This window comes from Pimephales promelas, chromosome 16 (genome assembly GCF_988280905.1).
Source record: "Pimephales promelas chromosome 16, fPimPro1.hap1.1, whole genome shotgun sequence".
NCBI lineage: Eukaryota > Metazoa > Chordata > Actinopteri > Cypriniformes > Leuciscidae > Pimephales > Pimephales promelas.
In genome coordinates, this window is record NC_142784.1 from 24,477,537 (window position 1) to 24,500,101 (window position 22,565).

At 34.5% G+C, this 22,565-nt stretch overlaps 2 protein-coding genes across 2 annotated transcripts; one reads left to right on the top strand and one right to left on the bottom strand.

The window, feature by feature from the left end:
• The first annotated feature begins 14,855 nt into the window (after positions 1-14,855).
• chp2 (calcineurin like EF-hand protein 2) lies at positions 14,856-18,281 on the top strand. Its single transcript, XM_039671291.2, has 7 exons — positions 14,856-15,130; positions 15,623-15,695; positions 15,807-15,887; positions 16,261-16,385; positions 16,671-16,732; positions 16,801-16,923; positions 17,020-18,281. Exons 1-7 carry the CDS (start codon positions 15,064-15,066, stop codon positions 17,071-17,073), a joined length of 585 nt encoding a protein of 194 aa, XP_039527225.2. The 5' UTR covers positions 14,856-15,063; the 3' UTR covers positions 17,074-18,281.
• A 734-nt stretch (positions 18,282-19,015) lies between these two features.
• cox7a1 (cytochrome c oxidase subunit 7A1) lies at positions 19,016-21,982 on the bottom strand. Its single transcript, XM_039671290.2, has 4 exons — positions 21,838-21,982; positions 19,820-19,906; positions 19,287-19,371; positions 19,016-19,174 (listed from the first exon to the last, which is right to left on the bottom strand). The coding sequence occupies exons 1-4, from the start codon at positions 21,850-21,852 to the stop codon at positions 19,116-19,118; spliced, it is 246 nt and encodes an 81-aa protein (XP_039527224.2). The 5' UTR covers positions 21,853-21,982; the 3' UTR covers positions 19,016-19,115.
• Between the last annotated feature and the right edge of the window lie 583 nt (positions 21,983-22,565).

Here is a 22,565-nt window from a genome sequence, read left to right on the forward strand (position 1 = left end):
GTCCTGTTGTTTTGTTCAGTCACGTCTTCCGCTTGTCTCACGTGTGTTAGTTAATTATCATCATCTGTGTCACCTGTCTTCAGTTCATCATTCTCTGTAAGTTCCCTTCAGTTCAGTCAGTCCTTGTCGGTTGTTGATTATGTTTAGAGAGTGTTATCCTGTATGTACCAGTGAGTAAAAGAAAATCGTTTGAATTGGGGCCTTTGGACTTTGAATCTTCTTCAATCCACACCGAGACAATAACTAAAATAACAGAGAGGTGTATTGCAGTCTATCGTATTGCAAGTGTCGTGAAATAACGAAAATGCAGAAGTATTGACAACACTGACGTCAACATGACTTCGGCTACTCGCGGGTTTTTTATTGATTCTATCAATTATGATTAATAATCATGTCTTTGGTGCTTATCTTTAATTTTAGGGTGTATTATGTCTATGATCTATGTTGCGATATCTATGCATTTTGACTTGCATTATGGCTAAATCCACAATCAAAATGATCATATCAATAAAAAAACTTGATTGATCTGCTTTTTCGTTCTGTTCATAATACCCAAGTGATAATACATTTAAAAATCCTACATTTTATGTTGTGTTGAGTTTACCAAATACATTATTTAAATAATAAAAATTGCAATGTTTAATGTAACTGTTATTGAACCACATGGTGTTGTCGCAATAACAGAAAATAATCACGATTCAGACAAGCACTTCTAAGCATTCCTATCATGCAAAAACTCTTTTCCAATGAAGTTAAGCGAAAATAAACACAGTTAATATAGTAGAACTCAGTGTGAATGTAAAATACCTCTTGATGAGCAAGCTGTGCGACTTGGGAAAATACCCATTAATGTTGATATAAATATTAGTGTTAAATCAGTGATTTGACCTAATAAATGTTTTTGTTTCACATTTTCAGCCTATATTTGCATATGTTTAGAGAAGCAAATACCCATTTGCAATGTCCAATAATACAACATTAACAGTAAGGAAATGATACAGCCATGTCTCTCTGTGGATAAATAAGCCTGAGATAAACTGATAGTGAAATTGGGTTCGTCTCTGTGTTTTATTCTATGAACACAATAGCATCTTAAAATGTGACTGATGTGTGACTAAAGAGACATGCCAGGAAATATGTTTCTCTATGTTTCTGCCCACCCACACAGAAAGGACTTGGAAAGGATACATAATTCCATATAATTTTATAAAGGCTTATCCATAACACACAGTCGATATGAATAAAATATAGAATGCGAGCATTTGGAAATATACATTAACTGTAACCGCAGTCTGGCACAATAACTGATTGTAAGGCTCAGGGAAGGAAAAGGCAGGAACTGGAGAACATTCAACAAAATTTTAAGAATAACATAAACCTAAATGACAACTACAAAAAAAGCAGTAGCCCCTCACACATTTGTGCCGCATAAACTAAAGCCAAAAACAACAACATCCAGGTCTGGTCCTCTCTCATCTTCCACCGTCATCAATCTTCCCTTTATCCTAACAGAGCTCCTCCGTGAGACTCGAGACCAGTGTGGCTAACATTTCCGTTATCCATTTTTTATCAAATATTACTTACAAATGTCTCTGAAGTGAGATTGCATTTCTGGTATCAAATTCAGTGCCCTCCATGTTGATATTGGAAGCATATTACTATATGGCGTTAGTGCTATCATTTCAAATAATTGCAGGTCTGCCCTTTCGAGAAAACGAATGGGAAAATTGCTTGGGAAGATTCTTGGAGATCTGAGTAAGATAAACGTCTGTATAGTAGGCCTATATGTGATAAAAAAGGGGTCAGTTGAGGTCAGACCAGAATGCTACTACTTCTTAGTGACGTTAGGACAAAATGAAACCAAAAGCACAAGTGCTGCACACCTTTTCCTGCTACGTGTTTTGACTAATAAGAATAGCAGGTGATGTTTATTTAGTTAAGCTGAAAGCAAAACTGCAATACACTTAATCATTGAACGTAATTCAATCATCACTGGGTGTCAATTAACTGGAAATTTTGGCTGACTATTGAACTTAACCCAGAATATCATCCTTTCCTCTCTATGCAGGATTTTCAAACATGCAGCATCTGTCAAATCCTTATGCGTTGACTCATCACTCCCGAAGAAGTGACATCACTCAAACCATTCAGAGAATCCCCCTCAATTCTTTTGAAATGTTCTATTATTATGTGTAATCTTGATATCTTGAGATTTAATGCGGAGAAAAATCCTTAGGAAAATAAACAGGAAGTAAAGTAATTTTGAAGGCTTGTTTTGGCATTACTTCACTAAAATAATTTGGCTTATTAGAGCTCTTTTGCATCTGATAGTGCAGGAATAACAGAAACCAGCATAAAGATACTGGAAATTCCCCCTCAAACCTACAGTGGATTTTCGTTAATGTTTTTTTTTCACATAAACAAAACAATACACTAGGGATGCCTAGAAAACCGCGAGCTTCAAGTTGTTTCAAACGTTTCCCCTGCCCTGCATGACAAAAGAAAAGAAACCCTGGAATTTTAATGAAAGGAAACAAGTGACTGGTTTGAGCCAGTAAGCACACAAAGCAGGCACTTGCCATAAAGTTTCATGATTTTGAACATATTAAAACAAAGAAACTAAGGCAATATTAATAAAAAAACATTTTCGCTATTTCGCTATTGCATAAGTTACTATACAAAAGTAATGAATTACTAATTACTCTCTGTAAAAAGTATTGCATTATTTATTACTAATTACTTTCTGAATCCCATATAAACTCCCACTGGAACTTGTCTGAAGTATAAAATCATTGGTTACCCGTAAGGCAATCACATAAAGCAATCACGTCTCTCTCCAACTTAAACATCACCTCCATTCAAAATTTTGAACAAGAATGTTTTTTTGTTTTTTTTTTGTTCTGGCTTCAGTTTGCAAATGCCGGGAATATTCTCCACAACAGACCGAATTGCATTCTGTATCTCCATATCCGTGGTCGTTTACCTAAAATACAATCTTAAACTAGGCGCTTAGCGTTTACGTCACGGCTCTTAGCCCGCCCTCTTTTTGTTGATTGCCCGGCTGTTTTCAGGCCGGAGGAAAACTGAGAGATAGGTCACTATCTCAGAATGAGTACAGAAGCGAACTGAAATTGAGCGGAAGGACGAAATCTGACGTTCAAGCTGGCCGTTATTAAGCCTCTCATTAAGAAACCACAACTAGATCCTAATGAACTGTCAAATTACAGACCCATTTCAAATCTTCGATTTATGACAGGATTCAGGCCCCCCTCATAGCTCAGAAACTGCATGTTAAAATTACAAACGACTTACTTCTAGCTTCTGATCAATGCAGCATCTATAGTTTATTGCTAGTGCTGTATTAAACACGCATTAATTCTCTTCTATAAGACTGATTACTAATTCGTCCAAAAACCTGTACAGAATCTCTTAGAACACAATTTGCATCTAGGAGGATCTACTGCTATCATATCTCATGTTACAAAAACAGCTTTTTCCTCAGAAAAATTGCTATGCAACAGAACATGTTTTTTTCTGATGCAGAAAAGCTAGTTCATGGATTCATGATCTCTAACCAAGTGAGAAAGTGAAACACAGCGGTGGTCTACTATACATCATATTAAACAGCATTTAAGTGATGAAAGTTAAAATGTTATTCTATGTGTTCGTTTGTTGGCTATATGAGCAGTAAGCTAGATCAACATTAGAATAACATACAGACATCGCCACAGTAACCCTCATTTAAGCAACATTTAAGAAAAAAAAATATGTGAAAAAAATTCCACACTAATTCTGTGTTGTGTTTTTGCTGGTAATAAAATGAAACCATAAAACACAAATTTTATCATTTATCATAAACTTTCGGTACAATAACGTGCTGCACAATGAGCTTTACTGTTAAAATTAGAACATGGATTATTCCTTAAATTCAGTTTTGTTTAAAAAAAACATAATTTATTTACGTTAGATTAGTGCTAGTGTATTATTACATTAGGACATATCTAAATTCTACTGTACAACGGTAATATATTTCTGTCAAGTTAAACCGAACTTTTATTTTGACGGGTTGCCGCGAAGACCTGCTTTTGAGTTTCTGTCTGTGTGTTTGTCACATAGACTGTAAAAAAAGTTTGTCATGATATAGTTTCTCAAATGAAGCGGTTAAATGATCACAAAAAGTGACTTTCAGAGTGGATCTTGGGCCTGGACAAGAAAGTTCATGCATGTCTGTCTTTATATATAGCGCAAAACAGCGCACGCGCCAGTGTCTACAGTGTGTGTGTGTGTGTGATTAATGAAACTGCGTCGGCTGCACCATTCATTAATATGGAACAAGTCAAGCAAGATTGTTTAAATAGTCTTTGTGGTTTAATATTTACACACACTAGTCTACATCGATTTGATTTCAAGTGTACTGAACCGTTTTCTATTCCTCGAAAATATAGACAGTAAATTCCTTTTTTATGACTGGAGGCTGACGAAATGTCAGCCTCCCTCAAAATTGTAACGTTAGTGAAAACACTGGGGTATGAAACAAAATGTGTTTTATGCCCTCTTAAACATGTAATATGTCATTGTGTACCTAGAAAGGCGTCCGCTAAATAAAATATTATTATTACAGATCATATTGTACCATTTCATCATGTTGAGCTCTTAAGCTATAATACATTGATTCGTTTTATGTAGCAGCTAGGCCTACATTTACTCACCTGTCAATTCGTGAAGCTCAAGTCTGTCACGGACGTGGCCAGCTCTCGGCATCTTCAAATTTTCATGATCCTCGTTTTATTTCTCATTTTGGCCCAAAGTCTTCTTGCCGTGGTCCATAATGTTTGAACGAAACAACAACAGCGTGCCGCTTGGCATTAGCTACGCACTACGCAGTTGTCCACGTCTGTCGCCATGGTTACTGTGGCAGTACAAGCGGAAATCAGGGATAACGCGGATATTACGAAATTGACAGAATTTACAAATTCTTGGAAACATTGGGATAATGTAAGTACACAATTGGCTTTATGCACAGCTGAACTTAGGCCAGCTCCTTGTTTCCTGTCTGCCAATATTGGACAAATTGATTAATCCAGGTGTGCCTGACGTCAGTAGTCACGGCAACGATAATCAGACACACCTGAATTAATCAAGTTCGGCCAATAATGGCAGACAGGATGGAAATAAGGAGCTGGCTGAACTTCAGGAAGTAGTGCAGCTGTGCATAAAGCCAATTGAAAGAAATACATAACACTGTGCAAATGGTTTTTGGATATTTTGATACAAACTTCTTATATTGTACATTTAATGAGCTTATTGCTTCTGCCTAAATTAATACATGATGTTATATCTGCATGATTTGTATTATCTTAGAACTGTACATTTATGACATATGGACGTTATTTTGACAGATTACTCACAATTGTTATGTAGAAATATTTATTTGTTTTGAAACAAAATGTATTGTGAAAAGCGTTAATTAAAAACGCTTTCATTTAAAAACGCTTTTTAAAGTGTAAAAGCACAAATAAATGTGAATTGAATTTAACTTTATTGAAATCAACCTGGACCAATTGAACAATATTAGGATAGACATGGAACTGCTCTTTTAAATCTTTCAAATAATATACAATTTAAGAGATTATTCTTGAACCAACCAAAGTATTTAAATGGAGAAGGTTACATTAAAAGAGATTACATTTTGATGTTAAACACACTATTTTTTTTTAGTAAATACATATAAAATACATTATTATTATTACTTTTTTTTTTTTTTGCTCTATAGTATATATACAGTATTTAATGCAATTCAACCAGAAGTTACTAATTAAATGACAGGGGGAAAAAATTCCAAGGAAAAAGTAATTCAACTCTTTACAGATTACATATTTCCTTTCTTCCACTGAAGCTCAACATCCACTTTGGATCATTTATAAATCCTGCAGGAGAACATGAACCAAAATGTCAACATGTAAACAGAAATAAAGTGAAGGCACAGAGGTCTAGTTGTCATATTGCTCAGAAGTTACTGCCCTGGGAAAGAAACAGTTTTTATGTCAGGATTTTCATGTTTTGACAGCTCTGAAAAACAAGGCGGAGATTGATCTGATTAATACATTGAGATATGATTAATATTAGATAACTAAATATAAAAAAAATATATCAATCAATCAATCCTACATTGTAAAAAATGATCGAAGTTGTAACAGTAAATAAAACAAAGATTTGTCATGATCTCAGCCTGTGTTCCCCTGTCTTGTGTGAGTATACTTTTGTGCTATTACTTCCTGTCTTATGCCATATGTTGAAGATCTTCAGTGTTTCTCCCAGGTGTGGCTTGTTAGTTCCCTTGGTTATCCTTGTGCGTTCCCATGAATATTAGCCATTCTGTTATCAATGTTTACATTGTTATCTTGTTAACCTTATTCACTTTGTTATCTTGTTAACCTTATTCACAGTGTTTCTCTTTAGCGTTGCCAATATATGGTTGTATCGTGTGCGTTTGTTGTAGCTTCTTGTTCATGTCCCTGGATTTATCTTGTTCCTTATTTGGTATCATTTCGGTTGTCCTGTTTCAATAAATGTTTACTGTACTTGGATCCAACGCCTCTTGTCTGCATAAGATTATTGGAGAACATCTTACAAGTCTTTCTACCACAGAATTTCATGTTGAATTAAATGTGCTACTTTGTGTTTCTTTGTGAAATTTACTTGCAATTTCTTGAGGGAATTTTTTTTCCACACCAAATTATTTTCCGCACAGTAAAACAAAGCATGTAAATCCCCTCCCCTATTCATGCTTTTGAGAGAAGGGAAATAAGATAAGCCATTTTCCCAAATGTTTAATCATTGGAAGCTGTTTTGCTCCCTGCCAATGATTTTCGTGATTACACGAGTCAGAGGGAAAAGGCATTTGCACGCTAACTTTATCACAACAAAAGTTGAAATCATAATGTAAAATTCTAAGATGGCCAGTTGTTTATATCATAATTATAGATGTAAATATTCTTCTTCTTATTATGTGTCACAATAAAGTTCACATTTGGTCCCTTTCTTGACAGAGTCACTTTTTTCTTGAGTCACATGAACAGGACACACACACAGGCCTTCAGTAATTTCAGCAATTAGAGCCCTGTCCCGTCAACCTGTTCTGCACTAATGAGACGCTGGTTGTTTTCCAGTTTTTCCGGGCACATTCTCCACACCGCAATCTGTTGAAAATATACTACAGCATTTTTTTTTTCACGGTGCCTCTTTTTTCTATTTTCTAATTGGATTGGAGAACAATTTGAACATTTGTGCTTTTTAACATCTCCATTCTCCACACACCTCTGCCTTATTTAGTTTCAGTTTTGCATTTGCCGATGCCTAATATTTGTCACCTGTCTGGTTTCACTAAGGTCATTAGATGAGGAAATTGTGAAATTATTGTTAAGGTAAACATCACATGCAGTTGAACCTGTCGAGCAACAGATGAGTGCCTTTTTCATTCACTGATTACATCCTATTCCTCTTTTATTAGGGATGAGAGGGGCCTTTTTACCTTTAATGGACAGAATAATGGAGGAGAGAGGGGATCAAGACCAGGAAAATATTTTTATTGTTGGTTTAACTTATAAAATGAAGTAACCTGGCTAAGTAACCGTAAAATTTTAAGTTCATTGAAATGGAAAAATTGAGTTGATACAATGAAGGAGATTGATTTTTATCATCAGAAACTCAAAATATTATGTTATCTGAACCACGTAAATAATTTAAGTTGATTTGACAAAATAAAAAAATGTGATTACAAATCATATTTTTTTTTACAGTTTGTGTCTTTTATATCTCCATAGATTTTAACCTTATTTTGCAATGCAAGTGCAATATTTTCTTTGAATGCACAAGACTTCTGATTCATTATTTGCTATACGTAAATAGCTAAAACAAAGTGCAGTAAACTGTAAAGCTATTTGTGATACAAACCAGTGTGTTTATTATTATTATTACGGTATAAATGAATACAATAATTATCAGTTTACAATGGAAGACAGCATAAAGGACTGGATTTGTACAGGTAAAATAACTGGAAGTGAAATGATAAGGTGAGTAATTAACTGGAAGGAAAATGACACCGGAAGCCTTTTCACACTTCACCCACTCTTTTACGTTAAAAATAAGATGGATTTATTCTCAGAACATTGGCAAAATACCCAGGTAGACCAAAATGAGTTTGTCATTGTGACTCGACAGGTTCACCTTCAACACCTCACAAAATCCCCTTGAGTGTGGGATCGGTTAGATCAAATGTTAAAACTTAGGGGTTTGACAATGGCATTGTGTTTTGTTTGAGCTTGGAATATCCCAAGAAAACAAAAACATTTGCACAAAAGACCTTTGACATAATTTCTGCATTCCAACATAGTTGTTAATGTCCGGAAGACAGGAAATATGTCCTTTCCCTTTGGCCTGGTGCTTATACCTATATAACACGCTTTCACTTTCACAATTTTAACGATTTTATTTAAAGCACATTCTTTTTGTGTTAATAATTCGCTAAAATGGGAATTGTAGAATGTAGGTTGGTGTTTTCTTAGTCTCCTTTCTCTGTATTTACCGCCTACCATGTATTGTTTTATGATGACCTTTGTGGTGTGAACTCCAAAAGATGTCATGTTTAGCACATATCAATCATCCAAACCACTTTCATTTCCAAGCGTAGGTGAAAACAGAAAGAGGTATGGGTTACAGGAATTAAACTGGATGGAAAGAACAGAAGAGTTTTCAACAGGTAAACTGTTGGTGGCTTTCCTAGTTCCAAACAATGGCTGATTCTTTGTGCCATTAGATTAAAGTTTCATTTCATGTTTTGCGGGCTGAACCAGTAGGTCTATGTTCAACAAGGCCATTGTAGTAGTTTCATTGAATTACTGAGTTGCTGTAAGGATACTCTCCATGAGGCAAATCCCTGTGTCATGAGTGAATTATTTACTGTGGGTTGTATGCATGACTCACATCTGGCTGAAAAGAGAATAATGTGATGTCAAGTTTAACAGTTTAAGGAAATGAGGATTGAGAGATCTAGAAAACAGGTTGTTAAATAATACTTTTGTAAAATATGGCTCCAGTAATACACAATAAGCATTTTTTAATCACACATAATAAGTGTGATTTTTCTATTGGTTTTCTATTAACCGCAAAATAGTATTTTGTGGTTTATTTAATAATACTAATTAAATGTTAGTATTAAATGTGATATTATAAACACATTTAAAACAAGCAAATAAAGAAAAATAAATATAGGCTAACAAAATAATCACGTCATTTTCCTTTTCATGCATAATCAGGGGAGTAACCTATGCTTAAATATAATAAAATAGTTCAATATAACATAATAAAATATAAAATACATTGTCCAGATGTTGCATTTAAAAACATTGTCAGGTTTTTGACAGAGACTTGAGTCACTGATAGCATAATGCAGTTATTAATGCAGTTAGTGAAAGATTGAAAGAGAGAGAAATTAAGAATTACCAGTAAACTTATCTGCTTTAAGAATAGTGCAGTTTTTACATTGCTAGTGAGAAATTTAATGTGGCTTTTAAGTTGCTTAACTATTTTCCTGATAAAATTTTAATAAAATGTAATTTTGTGGCAAAAAACATGGACATTTTTTGTCTTTTTATCCTTTTATTTACTATATATGTATGTATATATATATATATATATATATATATATATATATATATAATTGTTATAAATATATTAAATATATATTATAATAAATATAGTATATATATATATATATATATATATATATAAAATGATTTTTTACAATGAAATAATTTTGTGGCAAAAAACATGGAAATAATTTGTCTTTTTATCCTTTTATTTACTATATTTATTATAATATATATTTACTATTATAAAAATAATATATATATATATATATATATATATATATATATATATGCAATGATTTATATCTTAGTTTTCTCCTATATTATGGGACATTCCTGATGGTCATACTAATGACTCTTTGTCTGATTGTCTGACGCACCAAAAAAAAAACAGCCGCTTGACAAACTATTTCACATTCAAAACAGTTAGTTCGAGAATACGTCAGGATTAATGTAAACAAAGGATGTGATTTTAAGAGCATTGCTTTTCTTTCAGATAAATATCTGGAACAAGCAGTCTCTGAGCAATGCATCCTGGAAGCACTGTGTGGGTTTTGCCAGCATTTTCGATTATTTATATCCATGTTGTAAGAAAGACAGTTTTGTGTATATATGGCACAAGAGTTGAGTAGAATTTCAAGCCAAGGAAAATGGAGATTAATTGCTCATTTATGCCAATATAAGCAGTGTTTCAACCCTCATGCCATTCCAATCCAGACTTTCATTCATCTTTGGAACTCAAATTAAGATATTTTTTCATGAAATCTGTGAGATTTCTGGTCCTCCATTTACACTACCACTTTGATGGTTCTACAAAAGGTTCATAAAGAGATCATAAAACAAATCCATATGAATTGAGCAGTTTGGTCCAAATTTTCTGAAGAGACATCACTTTATATGATGAACAGATTGAATTTAGGCTTTTATTTGCACATTCACAGAATGACATAATTTTCACACAAACTATCCCTTTAAAATAAGGTTGTTAATGGGCATTAATTAATGGTACCATGAAGAACCTTGAATATACGTGTAACCAACAAGGTTCTGTTTGTTGCAACAAAAATGGTTCTTCAATGGCATCACTTCGAAAACCTCCTTTTGGAACCTTGATTTTTTTTTTTTTTTTATAAATGTAGCCTGTCTCAAGCCCCATGTGGATTGAGATTGCACATTTAAAGATGACAGGCAGAAATATACACTGAGTCAGATGAGGTTTTAATGGAGTTTCCAAAGCTAAACTCTTCTTTTGTTTGTGCTTTGAGAATAAACCATGTGAGGAAATTGCTCTACCCCAATGGTGAAATGTTTTTTTTTCTTTTTTTAAAGGAGTGCACAAACATTTATAGTATGCTCTTCTAATATGTCAATACAATTATGTTGACTTGGAAAAAGGGGCGCATTTTTGAGCCCCCCATGAGGGTATGATTTTTTTTTATAATAAAAAAAAGTGCTCACTAAAATGCTCAATATTAACCAGTTGCATTGCCATGCAAAGGCAAGGTTTTATAATGTGCTTAACCTGCATCACAAGGTCGGTGACATCATAGATGTTTCCCTCTGCAACCAGTGTATTTACAAATATTCCATTTGGCACCAAACCATCCTTGAATTAAACACATTTAATGAATGTTTGGAAAGAAGGATTTTCAATAAAATTAACCAAATCCTGTTTTAAAATCACCTAGGAACTGTTTTGTAATTTTAACTCTGTTATATAATGCAACATAATGATGAACAAATGGCATCTATGACTTGTGTCCTCATCATGAAAATATGCAAAAACATCATGAAAGTCCCTGCATCCCCATGCGGCGTAATATCCCAAGCACAAACTGGTCAGTTGACATTTTTTGACATGATGAAATTTTTCAGCAAGTGAATTGTTAACGTAAGATCCCCCAACACTTTTACTTTAGTAATATGTTCTAGAAGCAAGCAACTATAATGCAACATGAAATGTCATTGTTTGGAATTAAAATCTAAGTTTGCAAATTCCCTTTGCAAAACGTTCCAGGTGACAGTTACTTTAGTGTTTGTACAAGGGAATTATATAAGGCCTCTATTCATTGGTGATAATGATGGCTTCCAATGGGAATGTATTCATAATTAAGTCCACAGGGAATGAATAAGTTCAGTTCACAGAGAACTTTTCAGCTGCCAACTTCACAACTGTAAAACTGCATTTTACCTGAGGAAAGACAATTATGAATTTTTTATTAGAGCATATGGCTTTCACAAATGTAATAAAATGAATAGCTTTTAAATGATTAAGCTCCACAGCAGAATCCAGATCGAATATGAAAATAGCAAATGTATTCCTTTTAAGACATCACATCTAGCCTTGGTTTGCTTAAACCAACACCACATGTCAAAACTCATTATTAGAGCAAAAAAACATTCCTTATAAGCGCATGCAGTGAAAAGTGTGCCAAGAGGTAAAGTGTCTCTCTCATTCAGAAATTGCTATATGACAACTTTCCATAAGACAAAGCTTCTTCTGGCCTTTATTGTGTTTGTGTTCGAGGTCATCATTTTGTCCATTACTAGAAATTCTAGAAGGGCTTGTGTTTGAGCCTTTTTTTTAATTTGGTAAAAATGTTTCTCTCTCTCTCTCTCTCTCTCTCTCTCTCTCTCTCTCTCTCTCTCTCTCTCTCTCTCTCTCTCTCTCTCTCTCTCTCTCTCTCTCTCTCTCTCTCTCTCTCTCTCTCTCTCTCTCTCTCTCTCTCTCTCTCTCTCTCTCTCTCTCCTTTTGAGATATTTAACATGTTTTGATATTCAACATGTTACCATCTGGCAGTGATTGTGTTTTTATGTTCCAGTTTTGATTACATTTTGATACAATTTTGGATTTTTTAAAAAAAAAAAACAACATAAGCCTAGAATTAGCTGTTGTTTCATTCAATATTCCCACATGACGATGATCTTGTGCTGAACAAGTATCCTTTCGTCATCTGCAGCCTAGAGTTTCCCCAGTAATTTGCCTGTAAAGCAACTGGCCAGACCAAGCTCGCAGATCAGTCACACATTGTCAAGACATTCTTAATTTTGATAACTAACGCAAAGATGCAGAAGTACAAAGGCTCTGGCGCCATCCAGTGTATCAAAAAAGACTCTGTCGACATTCTGTAAAAGTGCCAGAGCCTTTTTGCCTTCAAATTGTTTATTATTAATTTGTGCTGAGACTGTGGGGAAATTTGTAAAAGCTGAACTTGGATTTTTTTGTTCATGTATGATATTTACAATTTTCTTATTGGAATACTTTAGGATTTTTGACAAGGGGGCTCCCTATTAAAAAGCTTAAATATTGCTGATTATTTACAAAGCATTAAATGGTTTAGCTCCCCAATAGCCTACTTCATCGAGCTCTTAACACATTATAGTCTATTGCAATCTCAAAGTTCCGGCTGCTGGCATCATATGAGACACACAATTAGATAAATTAATCTCAAAACTGATTTGACTAACAATTTTTCACAAATGTTGATATTCAGATGTAATGACAACATTAAAAAGTTGTATAGGTCCAAAAAAAAAGAAAAGAAAAAAAAGAAAGGTCGCGGCTTATATGACCACTGAAAATGTGGGCCCCATGGCCAAACCAGTTGAGAACCACTGTTCTACAAATTCGGGTCATGTCAGTTCCTGAACGCAATGAATTACGGGATACGCTTTAGCCTCTAATACCCCTCCGAAATGGTGCATTGTGTTGCGTGAGTAATAGCATATGGGTAGTAGTCATTCTATACCGTCTATGGTAGTAGTGTGTGTTGTACTCGCTTGAACTGCACTTCGCTTTACCATTTTAGACCTGGGACAATCTTGCACTAATTTCCTGTTGCGTGCACGCGTTTGTCAGTGACCAAGACCACATGTCGACGTGTGGGTATTTGGACAGGCCCACTGCTGTTTTTACGGTTTTAGTTTTATTTTCAAGAACATTTATTGTCACTTCCTGCATCTGAATTCACTTGTAAAAATCATGTATCTCTTAAACAAAAGCTAAAAATAATTGTTTTGTCAAGAAAAGTTTTTGCACGTTTAAATGTTGATAAAATATGAATACAGCCGAGCTGTACAATATGTACAACGAGCACACTCAGGCCTTAAAGAGAACAACCAGAAAAATGGAGCATAGCTGGAAGAAAACTAAACTAGAGGTATTTCAGATTTCGTGGAAGGAGAGCTCGATCGCATACAGAGAGGCCTTAAAATTGCTAGATACAACTAAATTCTGTAAAAACAGAGATTCTAGTTATTGGACAAAAAACTTCCACACGTAATAAAGAATACCGTGTAACAATTGATGGCTTCATCATCGGTTGGAACCTGGGTGTTCTCTTAATCTCGCATTTGAAAATTATGTCTATTATCTGTAAAACCGCATTTTTCCATATTGAAAATGTATCTAAATTACGCCATATGCTCTCATTGACAAATGCGGAAATATTACTGTAGTTCAAGGCTAAATTATTGTAATGCTCTACTAGGTGGACCCTCTATGGTGGACCTTCGCCTGGACCCATCCCAACTCATCCTTAAGTGTCAGCCTCATCAACACGTTAGCCATCGGCACTGATCCTCAACAACTCGTCTCCATACCGGCGTGAATACTTGGTCTTCCAAACAGATGGAAATAGATAAATACTCTAAATGTTCTGATCTAATCTGACTTGTAATGCTGCCCGAATCATACACTGTTCCTTTGTTGGCCAGAGGAGAACTGGCACCCTACTGATGGTTTCTCCCAAGGTTTTTTCTCCATTCTGTCACCTGATGGAGTTTTGGTTCCTTGCCACTGCCACTGTTGCTTTGGCTTTTGGCTTGCTTAGTTGGGTACATTTAATATTCATTATTGTTCTGCCTTAAGGTGGACATTGACGCAGTTTTCTTCTAGAAATAAACTTGTTTTATTATTTTCATGATATCACTGTGAAGCTGATTTGACAATCTGTATTGTAAAAAGCGCTATAAATAAAGGTGACTTGACTTGACAGTCAGGCCGTAAAAAATATTTTAATTACTTTTTATTAATAACATTTTTGGCATTTTGTTATTATATACAAGTCGAACACAAACGGTTCTCGGTTCAATCACTGTACTGATTCAGTCCAATTCATAAATGAATCATTCAACCGCTCAGACGTGGATTCATTGAAAAGATTCGACTCAAAAGAATCGAATTTCGTTTAGTGGGCGTTGTAATCTGTGTACAGAGGACAGAGCATGAATTATTCTGAGCGAGCAAGCACAAGAGACACCAGCGGCGCGTGCAAACATCCCGTTAACATTTAGCAACTTTTAAAATCAAATTTTTCATTTTTCATGTCGTGACTTCTTAGTTTTCATCCGTTTTTGCTCTCATTTATCTGGATATGGGATAAATATTTAAATGCTGTAGACATAACGAAATAAAATGGGTTCGTCGAGCTCCACCCTTTTAAAAATCCCGAACGTCGAGGAGTTGGTGCAAGAAACGGGCTGTGAGTTAACGTTACAGTTGTGTTTTAGCTATTACTTGCGTTTGGTTATTGTCGCGCTTGAACGATTAAGTTAAACAACGATATCAAATAAAAATTGTATCCCGCACATTTGTTGCCATTTGTACTAACATTCGGTTACATCTGTTCGATAAAAGTATCTCAAAGTTTGGGTAAACATTCGGGTGCATGTGCAAAGACTGTCCTAGATTGACCGTGACAGCTGTTTAGCTCATGAGATTTACTCACAGTTGCAAACCACCGATAAACAAATACACACTGGGTATTGCACAAATAGTGTGTATCGAGCAATCTAGAAATAAAAATGCACCAGTGAATGTCATGAAGTTTGTTTTAGAGGGGAATTGATTAAATGGTCAATTCAATTTGTATATGGTCCATTGGAATTGATTCACTTGTTTGTTATTTGTTGAGTCATGATGCTACAGGGCTTCAGTGAAACATAATTCATGATATGTGATTTCACTTTTTCAGTCTCGCCTACCCACATTATTCGTCTGTATGATCGCTTCAAAGTTCTGGATAAAGAAGGACGAGGTCATCTCTGGTGAGCCTGATGTTTAGACCGATGTCTTATCCAGGATGACACTACCTCAGTTAAGATTTCACTTATAACTAAAAAATATTTGCCCATTCCTCCTGTCTCGTTCTCACATAGCCCTCAGGATTTTGAAGCCATAAAGGAGCTGGCAATGAACCCCATAAGAGACAGAATAATTAGTGCCTTCTTCTCCCCAGGGTGAGTGAATCTTGGCATAAGGTACAAAGTAATATTTTAGAGGATATCAAATAATTGATGTGAACATCGAAGTCTTGAATGTTGGAATCTAACATTAAGCACTCTTAACTGTCTAACACAAGGCCCGAACTGTCTATTTAAGTATTTCTTTCATGCTGACCTATTACTGTGCTAGGCTATTATTTCAGATATCACCACCCTTAAACAACTTTTTAGTCAATTTGCCTTTTGTTTAGACTGTTAAATCTAGTTTGTTATCTGGAAATCAGTTCCGAAAGACGGCACGTATGCGTAAATACATTTCTAAAAAGCTCTTTTTCAGTTCATAAACAGTGACTGTATCTTGTTGATATAATAATTTTGTCATTCTCAGAGAGGAAACCGTGGACTTTAACACGTTTGTGAAGATCCTGGCGCATTTCCGGCCTGTTGACAAGGACCGACCCAAAGACCCCAATTCTCCTGAACCGATTAATAGCAGGATCAACAAACTCAGATGTATGCTTGCTTTCCCATTTTCCTGGTAGATTAACCACATCCTTTCAGGAATGGATCGGATGATGTTACTATAGAGATAATGTGCTCAGATGGTCAATAACAGAGAGATATATTGGAATGGTTTATTTTATGATAATGACCATCTGACAGTGCAATATCCTGCTAATTACATTGATGTTTACCAAATTAATTAATAAAAAAAAAAAATCGACGTGAAATATTGATTTGAGTTGAAATGACTTCTCATTGAAATGATTCATCTCACCTGGTTCTTCATTCCTGTAGTTGCGTTTCAGTTGTATGACCAGGACAAGGATGGCAAGATTTCCAGAGATGAGCTTTTAAAGGTCAGTGGTTTCTTCATTCTGCTGTCTTCTCACAAACTGGATATGACTGACAGCAGACTGATTGACAGGTTCTCCGGGACATGCTAGGGATGCAGGTGACAGAAGAGCAGCTGGAGAGCATAGCAGACCGCACTATTCAGGAGGCAGATCTAGACCGTGATGACGCAATATCTTTTGAGGAGTTTCGTAAGGTATCGGCTAAAATTCTGCATTGGTGGCTTTTGAAAGCGCCAGTGTAATGTGATTGCTAATAGTTGTGTTTCGACCTGTTTTTTATATTGTATCAGTCTTTGGAGAAGGTCAACATTGATCACAAGATGAGCATCCGCTTCTTGCGCTAGACTAGAGCATCATGGGAAAGCTTCTATACCAACTATGCATGCCTCTACATCCATGTCTCAGAAAATGGAAGGAATATGGGAAGACACTGGACAGCATGACGGGATAAGCCTTCGTATGTCTTACAGGACTTTAATGCACTGGTAATGTCTAAAAACTTCACATTGACAAATGATTTACACTACCTTTCAAAAGTTTGGATCAGTAATGTTATATGCTTTGCTAGGGACTGTAGGTGGCGCCAAGTGCTTATTGTTGTTTGTTCATGTCAGTGACGCGCCACTGTTCAAAAGTTTGGACTTTGAAAGAAATGTATACTTTTATTTAGCAGGGACACCTTAAATTGATCAGAAGTGACAGTTAAGATGTTACAAAAGATTTCTATTTGAAATAATGTAATTCTTTTTTTAATTTCTATTCACCAGAAAATCCAGAAAAAAATATTTGAATAGCAAATCAGATCATGTGACACTGAAGACTGGAGAAATGATCACAGGAATAAATGACGTTATCTATTTTAAAATATATTAAAATCGAAATCGTTACTTTAAATGCCAATAATATTTCACACTATTATTGTTCTACTGTATTTTTTAATTATATAAATGCAGCCGGCTTAGTGAGCATAAGAGACTTATTTAAAAAAAAAATTCAACAACTTAGTGACCACAGACTTTTGAATGGTAGTGTATATGTGCATTCTGAATTTTAAAAAATATTTACTGAATTGATTAGTTCATTTTGTTGTGTAATTATAACTTGCAGGCTTTCGTGCTGGTGAAAGAGTTCATAATAACTTTCATAATGCCCAGTGTTAAATTGTCAAACATTACAATTTGTGGAAAACAGTTGTGAGAGAGACGTATCCCTAAGATTTCACAAGTTTTGGATTATTAGAAGGGTTTGGATTTTATGAAGGATTAATAGACGCAAATGTTTTTATCTCAGAGATTTTTAGATTCCTTGTGGGATGATGATTTTATGCATTTTAAAAGTTCTGTCACTTTATCCTGAATCCTGATAAAAACTGGATTTGATTTTCTGATATTGAAATTTAAAAATATGTCTTAATTCTTCCAATGCTGCATGGATACCTCACCTTACTGCACTTATGCATGCTGTGCCAAAACCAGCAAAAAAGGGCTTTTTTCATCTCTGTATTAAATGTAACTAACTTTCTAAGAATGTTATTAAAGCAATTTGCATAATACCCAAAGTATTGTTTGATATTTTTGGACAGAAGCTTTAAAAAAATGGTGAGCTTTTCTTGTGGCACATACACAATTTGTTTGTTGAACATTTTTTTCATATAGAAATGTGTTAAGTTATGGCATAACATTTTTAAAATATATCTGAACAACACTAACCTTATATAAAAGTCAAGTTAAAAGTTCAGCCATATTTTGCTAGGGACTGTAGGTGGCGCCAAGTGCTTATTGTTGATTCGTGTCAGTGATGCACCACTGTTCAAATGTTTGGATTTTGAAAGATATTACTTTTACTCAGCAAGGACACATTCAGTTGATCAAAACTGACAGTAAAAACATTTAAAGAATCCTGAAAAAACGTATCGCAACTTTCACAAAAAATATTGGTCACACTTTATAAATACCAAAATAGTTTTCAACATCGATAATAATAATGTTTCTTGACCAGTAAATCAGCCTATTAGAATGATTTCTGAAGGATCATGACTCTGAAGACTGGAGAAAATGGATTTTAACAGAAAATAGATTTTTAATTGTAATAATATTTGGCAATATTTCTGTTTTTACTGTATTTTTTGATCAAATGAATGCAGTCTTGGTGAGCATAAAGGACCCCTTAAAAAGACAATTACTTATTTAAAAAAAATTACAAAATCTTACAAAACACACACCTCAAACTTTTGACCGGTAGTGCATACTGTAGTGACCAAACACTATACCCAATGATAGAGACCCATTTGTAGGATTTAACACATACATCTTTCATATATGTGCTTTAATGTTCAAGGTATTTGAAATGAAATGGATTTGTACAGCGTCATGTAGCTTTAAAGTTATTATGCTTTACTCTTGGGGAAAGAGGCAAACAGCAACCAGTAAAAGGAAAAGCCAGTGCCTAAACAGAATCACAAAGAAAAAGGAGACTTATCTTAATACTGGTATGCACTTTATATGAACCTTTATATGAAGTTTTCATGATTGACCATCTACTGTGTATGGTTTTGTACCTGCTACTGTGATGGCCATCGTCAAACGGTACAGAAGGACGTCAGTGGTGCCTCCTTTAATGTGGATAGGCAGACCGTTATCCTCCTGTAAATATAATAAATATGTATCATTTGAAAAGAAGTAATCTTTGCAGACAGAAAAGTGTTTCTTCCAATCAGATATACTACTAAAATATTTTTAATTATTCGTAATGTATTTATTTTACCTTAACTTACTACATATTTCTTTTAGTCACTATTTGTGTAGTTATTACATAATGTTTACTAAAGATTAATAAATGTCTTAGCACTTTCCTAAGATGTTGTATAACTATATGTAGATGCTTCATGTTTTTGATGCTGACAGTATGAAAAACACTTGCAATATGGTTTATGCATACAGAGTAACCTTCAAAATTATACAGGACAGAGGCGTTTTTTTTTTTATTGCTGAGTTTATTGGATTCATGTCCATCTCTGTGCAAATTCACACTCCATCTGAACTGATTAATAGTTTATGTATAGGAGTGTATTTTGGACTAAACTTGTCTTACCAGAAAAACCTTCTGACTTTCCGGCACCTTGTTTTTCATTTGCCGGACTGTTGTGCTAAACGCCCGGGAGGCTAGACGTGGAAGAGTCTGAAAGAGTGAAGGAGAAATATACTTAAAAGGACCAACATTTGTATTTCAGCACGGACTTGCACAATTTAAGGATGTGAGGAACTGAATCATATTTAATGATCTTCCGTCAATCTGAGATGGACAGTTTTATGTTTAACATCTCAAAATCCTAGATAATGTACAGTGAAAGAATTTGGTTTCGAAACAAATTTCACTCAGAAATTTCTGGAAAAAAAAAAAAAACATTGAAGGAGAAAAACTGAAAAATCAATTTCTTGTAAAATTAGTTACAACTTTTATTTATTTTATTTTTTTTACAGTGTAAATGGTCCCACTTGATATTAAGTGTCTTTAACTATGTACCAACATTTCAATTAATCATTTTATACAATGCACTTATTGTGTACATACTGTATATGTTTGATATTTATATTCAAAAAGCTTCTAATCTAACCAAAATCTGTCCCACCACACCTCTATCTCCTCAATAGCAGCACAAGTGTTTTATAATACACCATGAGTGTAGATAATAGTGAGACCAAAATAATAATAGTAATTTACTTCAGAAATAGCAATAGGCCTATTTTAAAAGTTCCCTTCATTTTCCATTCAAGTAATGCAATTTTTTTCTTTCCCTGCCATTGTCAGAATTGTCCAGCAATCCATACTTTCATTGTTATAGGAGCCATTATTAGGCATTTTCTGAAAGAGTACACAATCTCTGTTATCACAGAATTATTAAAAATAAGCGAATAAGAAGCAGAAACGAGTTATTGATCGAAGCATTGCTAACGCACATGTAAACTAACGTCATCAATCATTAAACCAAATCATATAAATCAAATTGAATATTTTGCTTCAAATTTGTGAAAAGCATATACTTGTCTCATATGTTTGACATATTTCATGCGTTAAAGGGATGGTTCTCCCCAAAAAAATAAAATTCTGTCATCATTTACTGAATTTCTTTCTTCTGCTGAACATAAAAGAAGATATCTATAACTATAACTATAACAATAGTCGTAACCATAGTTGAACTAATTTGAAAGTCAATGGCTACCGTAAACTATTTGGTTACCCATATTCTTCAAAATCTTCTTTTGTGTTCAGCAGAAGACAGAAACTCATACAGGGTTGGATCAAATTGACAGTGAATAAATGACAGAACATTTTTGACTGAACTATCCTTTTAAGGACGAAACATGTGGAAGGAATGTAACATTTTATGGTTCTGAAGGTCGAGCTCAGTTCACGTGGGGCAGTTGTGTGTTGTGGTTTTAGCCAATTGCTGCTCACCACCAGCACCTGGAACAAACCAATCAAAGCGTAATACACACTGAGGGAGGGCTGAGAATGTCCCTCCTTCTGTACTTCTCTCTCCACCAGTGTGTGTGTTTGGCTGCATGTAGGCATGCTAAATGTGGAGAGACTAATGGTGACACAACCTCCTGACTATCCATAAAGATAAAAAATAAACAGTTGTGTTCATTTCAAATGAGTACACGTTTAAAGCAGAAACTGAAGACGACGAGTTTACAAGCAAACCTCTGACTGCTTTAATGCCATGTAGAGTATTCGTTTTTTTTTTTATAAAAAGATAAAGATTAGTTTAAAAAAAAAAAAAAAGATACAATCAACTTTGAAATAAAAGTAGTATCAGGCAATCGTTGATCGAGTCTTTACTTTAGAGGTCGTTTACGGCTATCAGTTATTCAACAGCCACCAAAAAATGCCAGAGTTACAATCTTCAACAACAAATTACAAAATGTGTTCGTATAAAAAATTAGACTACCTCCGAACAAGGCCTGCCGTACAATGGTCAGAGTATCAATCTGTGGCATAGTTCCTGTTTCACAAGTATTTTCGGAGTAGATTCTTCCTGATCACACATCTACAGCTGTCGGGGTTGTTAACCGTGGAGGAATTAAGAAGAACAGCAGTGTATTTACCAGTAAATGCCTCATGTCCGACGCTGCTCTCTGTTAAGCTTGTTGATTCTTGTGTAGTCTGGGCCCTTACAAGGACACACACATATTGCAGAGTTTTTGAACTGGAGCCAGGTGCGATCTCACTCGGTCAGGTGGAAAGACAACCCTGAACAGTCAAGAAACCAGCCGATTCAATACATACAGTACAACACTAAACTGATTTGTGCAAAATCAAAAATGTACAAAATCACAATTAGCCAAAAATGTATTCATTTCAACAATGCAATACTTAAAATATTTATGGATTTTGGTTGGACTTAACAATTTTGGCTATTCTACAACTATTTTGCAACTTCACCATATTAATTATTAGAATATATAATGTAATGTAATAAAAGAAAACAATTTGCATTTAATTTGTCACAACAATTTTGCAACTTCACTTACCTTAAAATAGAAAATAATAAAATAATAGCTATCAGAAAATAAGCACAGAATTTTTTTCTTTCCTATTACATTGTCATTATGGTTTACATCTATCAAAGGAAATTTTAAGTGAAATTTTTCTCTGTAAAATAATATCATGTATATTTTGTATTATGGTGGAATATGCACATTTAATAAAAGAATGTTTAATTTAAAGACATCATTTGGGACAGTCAACTATATCAAATTATTGTTTTATGTACTGTAAAAAAAATTGGCTGCCTTAAATTTTCAAGTACAATCAACTTGGATGTAACTTAAAT

Coding starts and splice junctions, on each gene's coding strand:
- chp2 (XM_039671291.2), top strand. CDS start 15,064: ATGGGTTCGTCGAGCTCCACCCTTTTAAAAATCCCGAACGTCGAGGAG. Junction 15,131..15,622: donor GTTGGTGCAAGAAACGGGCT/GTGAGTTAACGT, acceptor TCACTTTTTCAG/TCTCGCCTACCCACATTATT. Junction 15,696..15,806: donor GAAGGACGAGGTCATCTCTG/GTGAGCCTGATG, acceptor GTTCTCACATAG/CCCTCAGGATTTTGAAGCCA.
- cox7a1 (XM_039671290.2), bottom strand. Junction 19,372..19,819: donor AAAGTCAGAAGGTTTTTCTG/GTAAGACAAGTT, acceptor TTATATTTACAG/GAGGATAACGGTCTGCCTAT. Junction 19,175..19,286: donor GATGGCCATCACAGTAGCAG/GTACAAAACCAT, acceptor GATTCTGTTTAG/GCACTGGCTTTTCCTTTTAC.